Here is a 9,384-nt window from a genome sequence, read left to right as displayed (position 1 = left end):
AGCTCGTGAAGGGTCATCAGCTTGAGGTCTGTGTCATGAGGCACATAGATTCCCAAGGAATCACAAGGTGACAGCTGATGCCATAACAGGCCATCGATGAAGCTAAAGCGATTTACCTCAGCTTTCTCCTGCATTTTTTCGACCCCTCAGTGGTAGATGCGGACTCATGCGTCTCGCACGCTGGTTATTGCCATCGCTCTTCGGAAAGGGATTCCTCTTGCTGGGCGTCTTCGCCCCAGCAGGGGCCCAGGCATAGCAGCGCTCATATGACTGCGCTTGCCACATTTGTGACAGACAACGTCTGCATTGCCCAACTCCATGGAAGTGACACCTGTTCTCTCGGCCGACGGCTTATACCAAGCTATCGCCGAGGCACTGTTGTAAAATTTCTCCTCAACTAAGGCAATTTGGATTCCATCGTTGACGGCACCTTTCTAATAAGAGCCTGTCACGATGAGCCATGACGTATTCCGTTCATAAACTTGGGCACTTTTATGTGCTCCCCAATCGGACCTACGGTAATTGATCCCGACAGCTAGTGCATCTCCTGCACATGCTCTTGCATAGATCGCTTCGCCTGCCACGCCCCGAAAACGCGCACCTTATGCAACACCTCGTTGTTTGGTGGCTGGCACATGGCGCGAGTCTTTGTCTTATAATCGCCCATGAAGGGAACACCTTGAATACGCTATACCCGCCGAGTAAGCCCACTCTGAGGCTTTACCGCGCGGGTGCGACATGGAGTACGGCACCATCGGGCTGTCATCTTCGATTAGCTGCGACACACCGCATTGCTTTACTGCTAACAGCCGATGGATATCGTGCGCGCTGCAGTTCCATCGAACTTGGGCGGGTCCATCCGAATAAGCCTCGGCTGAGAGCGGAGAGCATCTTAACAGTCCTGTTGAAAGCCTCGCTTCGAGCCTGCTCTCGCCTTAGCTCATCCTGAGTCTGTGTGACAGACTCCGCCGTAGCATGGCTTTGTGCCTCGGACGCGACCCTTCGCTGTCCGAGCATGAGTGCGTCAAACTGCTCCAACTGAGTAACATGTTGCTCAGGAGACTACCCAAGACCCTGGCCATGGCTTGTTCCCTAAGTCCCTGCGCCGTCTGCTCAGCCAACTCCCGATGATGTTCGGAGGTGGGGGGAAATGAGTCCAATCGATATTGAGGCTCATCCTCACGTACACGCTCAAAGATGCGGGTCGTGGGAAGGATTTCAAGTTCCACCAAGTGTAGACGGGCGCTACTTAAAGCTGCCACGTACTACGCACGCACACACCTTCGACGATTTACCGCCTTCTCTCACGTGCAGTGAGGTTTGTGGTGGGCGCCTTAGCGACCTCACCCAACTCACGAAGTACACTGATAAAAGTGTCGTCACGGGAGCGGTAATCCGGCTCCTCGTGCAAACTTATCAAGTATATTGTAAGTTTAAGACTGATTTATATTTAATCGCATTAAATATAAATTTCTGTTATTACCTAGCATAAATGCCGTCTTTGTAGATAGACTAATATGTGCTGCGAGCGTATCGTTTTTGGGTATTTCGCATAGCGGATGACGCTAGGATGTACCAATGTGCATCACATACATAAGGGTGGGTCACATATATATGAAGCACACTTAAGTGGTAGGTTTTTTTTTTATTACTTCAATTAAGTACCTAGGAATTTAAGTTGAATATAACAATTCCAACGTAAATACTTCTTTATTATTTTCTCTTACAGAAATAATATTCATGTTTTAACGGTACACCCCGTTCCATTTCGTGCTAAACTGACGGCCCCGGGTCACTCGATGTTATGTAAGAGCTAATTCCTGTCTAGGACAGCGACTCAAAGAAGTAATTCACTATTCTTTCCAATCCTGGGTGCAGGTCCTAGTGCCGTGTCATCTTTTGTGCATTTGGGCATGTAAGTTCAGTGCTTAACAATTAATTCATTGTAAATGCCCACATAACGCGATAATCTTTTATCGATAAAGTCATCCAAGAATCTTTACTCGCTCTGTTGATTACAAGCTTCCGCAGTGAATCTCGTAACGTCCAAGGAGCTTTGAGCAATGACGTTCTCGAGACGCTTTTCAATATCGACGGTATGAAGCAAAATTCGCTGCATTAGAATCGCCGAGTCGCCATCTAATCCAGGAATCAGTGCCTGTAGATTCCGTTCGCCTTGCCACAATTGAATAACTCCCGCTTTCAGTGAATACCCTTGAGCATCGAGGTCATCGAGACCTGATCCGTGTTCAAAATGAGTTTTAATAGCTTGCTGTTGCTTGTCGTCGTCGTCAAGATATGGCACGACAGCAATAAGCTGCAACGTGTCGTCTAACTCATTCAGAACCTTTTCAATCGAATGATCTTCTGGTGCTTTACGATCCACGGGATTATAAGCCGGAGCTGAAGAATGCCGTTCTTCGCGCTTGGCCTCGTGACGGTCGTTCTCATGCGTTTCATCTTCCTTTTCAAAGCCTAAATTTGGATTCTCTACTGCGTGTTTACCTACACTTTTGCCCCAGCTTCCTTTGTCCCATTGAAAGACCTCAGGGAGCCCACAGTTGCTGAAAAATTGACCCAATGCCTCCTCTACCAACGTATTACATGCACCTCCCGTCGTGCGTAGTTGCAACTCGACTTCTTTAAATTCACCCTCGATAGGTGTTTTTAAAAAAAATGGAAGTTTTAAGGTCTTGGCTGGGGGAAATTGATTGTGTTTCTCAATGGCGTCCAGGATGCCCAAGAGCTCTTTGTACGATTCCTCATTTGCGCGCTGCTGCGTTGGATACTGTCCAAAGAGATCCGGATGCGTACGCAAATAGAGCTTGCGCAACGTTTCTTTAAGAATTGGCACCTTGACTCCTTTTTGGCTCTTGTTGACGCGTAATTTCTTCCGACGGAGCGTGCGTTCGCTGACTTTTGTTCGTACAAAACTAATGCTGCTGGTTCGGGTTGATAGGAATGGAGGGTCGATAGAGCAAGGCACGCGGTGCTTATGCATTTGTTGCCAGGGAATTGCTGTGCTTAAGCGTGTAGACGCGTGCATTTGGAAGCGAGAAACGATAAGCGTCTGACGAGCTAGTGCGACGAAGCCCATTACCACCGCTTTTCAGAGCCCTGAAGGCAAGAATGAATAAAATTATTTATCACTTTTTTTGAGAGCAAAATATGCGTTTTTCGTAATGAGCACAAATTCGGGTCATGCCTGAAATTACATGTTGCCCATTTTCTTGTGCATTTTACGGCGAGGTATTCTTACAATCGTTCTTTATTTCTAACATAAGATAAGGAGAATTTATCAATGGTGCAAGTATACGTACATCATTTATACGGGACTTAGACGTCTTGATTGCCTGTGTCGAATCAAAAGTTAAGAGCAAAAGCAAAGCACGCGGGCTCGACCAAGATCTCCGCAATACCTTGATGGTGTCGAGATGACTTCTTTTTTAACGGACAATCTCAAATGACCTGATTGTCTTCTTGCAACTCATCTTTGTCATCGGGATCAACTCCACCATTCGAGAGCATCTCACGCACTTTTCTCTCAATATTAAGCGTGTGGAGCAGGATACGCTGCAGAATCTGGGCCGAATCGGTATCCAATCCCTCAACAATCTTTGTAAGGTCGCGCTCACCCTTCCAAATCTTATGCGTCCCAGCTTTAATATTATACCCACGTTCATCAATCTCATCAAGACCACTGCCACTCTCAAAGTGTTGGCGCACTTCCCCATACTCCTCTTCATCCATCAGTGGCACAGCAGCAATAATTTCAAAAACTTCATTGAGCTCTTTCAGCAAGTTTTCAATCGAAGCATCTTCAATTGTCATTTCACTGTCGTCAAATGCTAGCGTAGGTTCAATTTCGTTCTCTTCTGGCAGGACCACACGCTCGCTCACCTTTGTTCGCAAAAAGCCTACTCGAGTCGATAGGATCGGAGACTCCATCGCACAGGGCAAGCGCTGCCACTTCGTTCGCTGCAAGAATTGCTCATTAGCTACAAGAGGACAAACGCGCATACGGGAATAGAGGAATCGAGAAGTGGCGCGTGCCTGACGAGCTACCGACATGAAGGCCATGACGCAAGGCGAAGAGTGTTGTTTTTATTGGTTTTGAGTCATTTCTTGTACAGCGTGATATTAGGTACGTAGTCCATTATTGCTTCAAAACTTTTTTTATTTTCAAGCTGACAAGCAATAGTAGCCGAAGATGCTTTTTTAGCCGCTTAATACTCCATAATAGCTCAAATTTAAAATTTAAAATAGTTTCTTACATCCTTGACAACCTCAAAATGGAAACTGCAAAAAAAAAGTAGCGTAAATAATACTGTACATACAGTACATCGTCTGATACAACCGTTTGCTCTTGAGGTCACGGGAGAGCTGTAACATGAGTTATTTAAATAGTGTCGGAAAACCTAAAGTGACCTCAGGCAATTTGCATACAAGGCCAATGCAAGTCTTTAACGCTACCAGTAGCTAGAAAGCCTGTTGCATGTGACAGAAAAACACGATCTAGAATATTTTCGTGCCTTACATAATAGCACTCCTCTGAATTATGCAATGCGGAGACCTCCAACACATTCATGAGCGCACATTGCAATGAAGTTCAGTCGCAAATAATAAACTGTTTTTGGGAATATGCGTCCAATATTGCGCAAAAGTTTGTTTCGCGAGGAACATGAAAGTTTGCAGCGATTGATCGAAGAGCATTTTTTTATTTGGTGATGAGCAAGCTAAGTGACTCCTACACGGCCCCGAAGACTTCGCAAAAAAAATTGCGTCTTAATACGGCAATGTGAAGAATGCGTCTTTTTACATGACAGGACGTCGACGCTGGCATACCTCTAAATCGTTAAGTTGCTTGCTAATCACTTTTGAGTACCGCGAGTTTTTACGTGTTTGTATAGAAGTCGGATGAAAACCTATTTGCGCTTAAAATATTAGAGGAAGGCACCTTGAATTCTCTTGGTAGAACCACCTTTTGCCATCACGGCCGGTCGGCTGCTTTTGTTTTGATACGGAAAACAGCCTGCATTTTCGTGGCTTATTGCAGTTAGGACGTCGACAGCTTGATTTAAACCTCGCATTAGCTTGAACGATATTGTGCTTTCCCTTGAAATTAATTAGCTATTTCTTACATCGCAGTGTTCTAGCCATTAATTTTTAGCATCACATTCCAGAATCTTAAGTTGTAATCGCGATAACTTTTTTTCTGTTTGAAAGTAATCGTTAAAAGGTATAACAACTCCCGCCAAACAAAATAATTGAAAATTGCTGCTGCAGTGCGAGGGAGCACCAGCGCAGACTACTCGTATAATTGTATACTCTAATAATAATCTAAAAGATTTGCATATCCATTCCAACGAAAGAAGACCTTCACGATTACAGTCTGTCAGAAAAAAATTAAAATCCGCCCGTGTCTAGCATTTTAAATACTGAAAATTCGGGATCTAATTACGCACCTTGTGATAGTCAAACCCAATAAGAGCTCTGCAGACCTAATTGGCCTGGCGTCGAATGAATAAGAAGTATCTCTGACATTTATTTTGTCTAGCTTGGTCCCGACGAACAAAAAAAAAAATAGTGCGTTTGATACACGCTGAATGATAGCTTTTAGATTTTTTTAATTATCTGAAACTTACTCAATTCAGCAAAAACTTGGACAAGACAAACGTAATTTAAACACTCAATTTAATCATGCTTGGTACCAGTGGTCGTGGCAAAACGCCTCTTTAGTCTTGGGAGCACAAGGCCACCTACGATAGCAACCACTATAAGCTGCATCGTCGTGGCGCTATCAATAATGTCTCCACGCGATCGTAGCTCGCGCAGAATAAGCCCAGCTTTGCAGCTCAGGAAATTGTACGGAACGAGCCCAAATAGCGGGCCTAACGTAAATTGGCCTAGCGGAATGGCCAAGTGGGGCGACGCCATGTTAATAAACCAATTGGGGGTGAATGGAAATACGCGCAGGAATATCATATTCAGCGCCATTTCGTCGCGATGTGCGTCCAATATACTTCTTAAGCGATCGAGTTTTTGCGGAAAAAAGTGCGTGACGACGCGGTAGCCAAAACGCCGCGAAAGGAGAAACATAAAGACCGATCCCAGTGTGTTGTTAGCCAAGCACAGAGGAAATCCCAGCGTCATCCCAAACAACGCGCCGCCCAATAGATTGAAAAATACGGTGCCCGGAATCGCAAATGTTTGCAGGTATAGATAGCAGCCCATGTGTGCGAGCAAAAGTGAACCTCGTTGGCGCTCGGAGAAGCTCTGAAGGGTCTTGCCTAGCTCTTGAGCTGCCTCGAGCGTTGTAGGCAGTCGAAGCGCGAGCCACTCGGTGTCTGTGAGCGTCGAGATTACCAGCGAGTGCAACATCACGCCTAATAGCGCCGTGGTGACTATGAAAACGACGCCCACGAGCTGAAGATCACGGCGCCAGTCCGACATCGTTGCTAAACTTTGTCGACTGCTGCGGATCCTGTTCAAGAAAGTGTTCGGAAGAACGGGGGGTAGGTTATTTTTTGGAAATTTTTATTTTGTTATTTGAATGGATTTTATTGCCAGATCGTTATTAATTAAAAAAAAGAATGCCAGTTAGCAAACAGTTTAACTAAGTAAAATTTTAGGAAAACATGATCCTTTGGCTGATGTATATTTGGTAAGGCTGTAGAGATAGAGTGCGGCAACCGATTCTAGTTTACAGATGGACAAAGGTCTAAGTCCTTCATACTAGCCATAGAAGGATATGAATATTAAAAATAACGACGACAAGAAACAGTCTCTAATTTGCTCTACACTGTTTAGTAAGTATACTTCGTTACGACGTAGTGCTAGCTAAGTAAAATAAACAGGTGTTCCTTGTACCGCACACTATCTCCGTCCCAGCGCGAGATTGTCAGGACCATTCAACTCGCTGAGCCCATGACCACTCATTTCGATTTATCTTTTATACCATTCCTTTTCTATTGATTCAAATTACATATGCGCCATAATAAAAACAAGTAAAAAGGTTGGCGCAATAAGGAGAGATGATACTTAGTAATAATTAGATTTAGGATAGGCGATCCTTAGAGGATGAGCCAAAAGTATCGGCTAGTAAAGCAAAAAAAATAATTCAGTCGTAATTTACCCTCATTCCTCACAAGTGGTACCACTTGTTGGTCTTCCGCTCGCTTCTTCGCCGTCCGCTCGCTTCTTCGCCGTCCGCTCGCTTCTTCGCCGTCCGCTCGCTTCTTCGCCGTCTACTCGCTTCTTCGCCGTCTGCTCGCTTCTTCGCCGTCCGCTCGCTTCTTTGCCGTCCGTTCGCGCTTCGCTGGATTGCACTGCGTTGGATTGCCCAGCACTACTTGTAGCGTAAGGGATTCCACTCGCAGCCAGTAACGTACTGCTTGTAGCGTGGGAATTTCCGCTCGCAGTCAACTGCTCCATTCCTTTGGAAGCGCTGCGTAGCAGTTTTGATTGTGTGGCTTCAGTATCCACTGTAACTCTAAGCGTCTGCCTGACAGATATAGTCGCTTAGTCTGTGTGAGGTTGGGACCGGCTTAACACGGTGAAACAGTTAATCCATCTGGAATAAGATTGAATCTCTTACCCATTACGCTTAATGGCTAAAGAAAGTCGTTGAGATTTATGAGCAAAAAGCTAAAAGCTAATAATCAGATTCCATACTACTGTAGTAAGGCTTTCCTCTTTGAGTACGGTGAAAAGTCTGCAAAGACTGCGAACGATTTGCCTGCGTCATTACAAAAGACCCGACGCATTACAAAAGGCCCGACGCATTGCAAAGATCTTAGCAAAGCAACTCACCAAGGAGAAAGGATGCCTGCCCAAGCAAGAGTCCACCTTATCAGCTCCGTTACACGAGGTATACGCGCTTTTAGAAGAAGCCGAGCGCACCATTTTTAAGGATCTTCGGTTCAACTTAAGAGCCTAGTCTTTTTATAGTTCCGAACACATTCTTCTTCCATTATGGGCAACCCTCAAACGCCGAGCTAATGCAGCAAATGATGCACATGCTACAGCAACAACAAGAGTTAATCAAAACATTCGCTAATTCCTAAAAGATAGGTGGGCTTAAGGTGGACGGGCTAAGGATGCCGACGTAAAGCGGAAAAAGCGAAGAGTCGGTTCGCCTTTATTACGCGCAAGTACAGCAATATTTTATTGCGCACGGTAAGAAGTGGAAAGAGGACGCAAAGGCTCCTCAAGTACTTGCCGTACTAGGAAGCTCATTGCGAGGACCAGCAGCACAATGGCTCTTGCTGCATCAAAAAAGAAATTCACTCAGCCGATGAGTTTTCTCTAGCAGTGAAAAAAAAACAATTCGTCTTTGCGGATCTGCAACAACGTCTTCGAGACGATCTGCATCGGCTGAGACAAGCCAATTGCAAAGGCTTAACGGACTACATTGCGAAATCTCGACACATTATTTCGCAAGTTGAGGACATGACTCGAGTTGACATTTCATCTATTTTCAACGAGGGTTTAAAGCAAGAACTCAAGAAGAAGTTCAATATCGACGGGGAAACGCACTGTAGGATGCTATTACTGTGGCGCTCGATTTTGAACGCACACATTCGGGTGTTTATCATCACCACAACGCTACAAAACCTCGTCCTGGTCCACAAAATGTGGCCAGAGAATTAAACAAGAAGCCAGAGCCGATGGAAATCGGCAATGCTCGGCCATTTAATAGGTCTTCTTGCGTCCATAATCGACGTCGAAATAAACGAAAGTGTGCATACTGCAAAATACTGGGGCACACGATTCAGCAGTGTTACAAGCGCAGGAACCAGCAAAATAATCGCGGCAACGGATATCGTCGCGATCGTGCGAACGCCAACTATTTCGTGAATGAGTCAGTTAAAGAAGAAACCATCGCGACTGCGTCAAACGAAGCTATCACCACACTATGTGAAGCTGACTTTGCTTCCTTCACGGGAAAAGATTTGATCATCTAAAAGGGTCATCTTGACGATCGTGCTGTCAATATGATACTCGATTCTGGCGCCACATGCAATGGGGTGAAGCCGAGTTTGCTGCAATGCGTCATGTCCTGAAATGGCTTTCAAGTCACTCGTTTCGAAGGCACTAATAACACCAAAAATAAGTGAAGAAAGGAGTCGCCAATAGCCCATTTGATGATAATCGAATTTCTGACGTTCCGGTCATTGAGTGGCCAATGAGCAATTGCCATGATGTAATTCCGGGTAAGCCCTGGTGTGCTGCGCACGAGCCAATCATTAATTGACGTACTCATCAAGTTTCGTTCAAAAGTGGTGACATACCATATGATGAGGTTGTGAATCGGTCATTATTCCTCTGCTGACTTCTTAAGGAAATTGAAGACATCACAATTTGAAGAAGTCTATCGTGTCA

General features: G+C 45.1%; 3 protein-coding genes across 3 annotated transcripts; all 3 read right to left on the bottom strand.

Annotated features, from left to right (window-relative positions):
• Positions 1-1,999: 1,999 nt before the first annotated feature.
• CCR75_007457 (uncharacterized protein) lies at positions 2,000-3,097 on the bottom strand (the record flags this gene model as incomplete). The annotated part of the gene is made up of 1 exon (XM_067965518.1): positions 2,000-3,097. The coding sequence occupies one exon, from the start codon at positions 3,095-3,097 to the stop codon at positions 2,000-2,002; it is 1,098 nt and encodes a 365-aa protein (XP_067822658.1).
• Positions 3,098-3,459: 362 nt separating this feature from the next.
• Positions 3,460-4,080, bottom strand: CCR75_007458 (uncharacterized protein; the record flags this gene model as incomplete). The annotated part of the gene is made up of 1 exon (XM_067965519.1): positions 3,460-4,080. One exon carries the CDS (start codon positions 4,078-4,080, stop codon positions 3,460-3,462), a length of 621 nt encoding a protein of 206 aa, XP_067822660.1.
• Positions 4,081-5,694: 1,614 nt separating this feature from the next.
• On the bottom strand, positions 5,695-6,453 carry CCR75_007459 (uncharacterized protein; the record flags this gene model as incomplete). The annotated part of the gene is made up of 1 exon (XM_067965520.1): positions 5,695-6,453. The coding sequence occupies one exon, from the start codon at positions 6,451-6,453 to the stop codon at positions 5,695-5,697; it is 759 nt and encodes a 252-aa protein (XP_067822659.1).
• Between the last annotated feature and the right edge of the window lie 2,931 nt (positions 6,454-9,384).

The sequence above is a fragment of the Bremia lactucae genome, linkage group LG1, assembly GCF_004359215.1.
Source record: "Bremia lactucae strain SF5 linkage group LG1, whole genome shotgun sequence".
NCBI classification, from domain to species: Eukaryota; Oomycota; class Peronosporomycetes; order Peronosporales; family Peronosporaceae; genus Bremia; species Bremia lactucae.
This window is presented reverse-complemented; position numbering and strand designations above follow the sequence as displayed.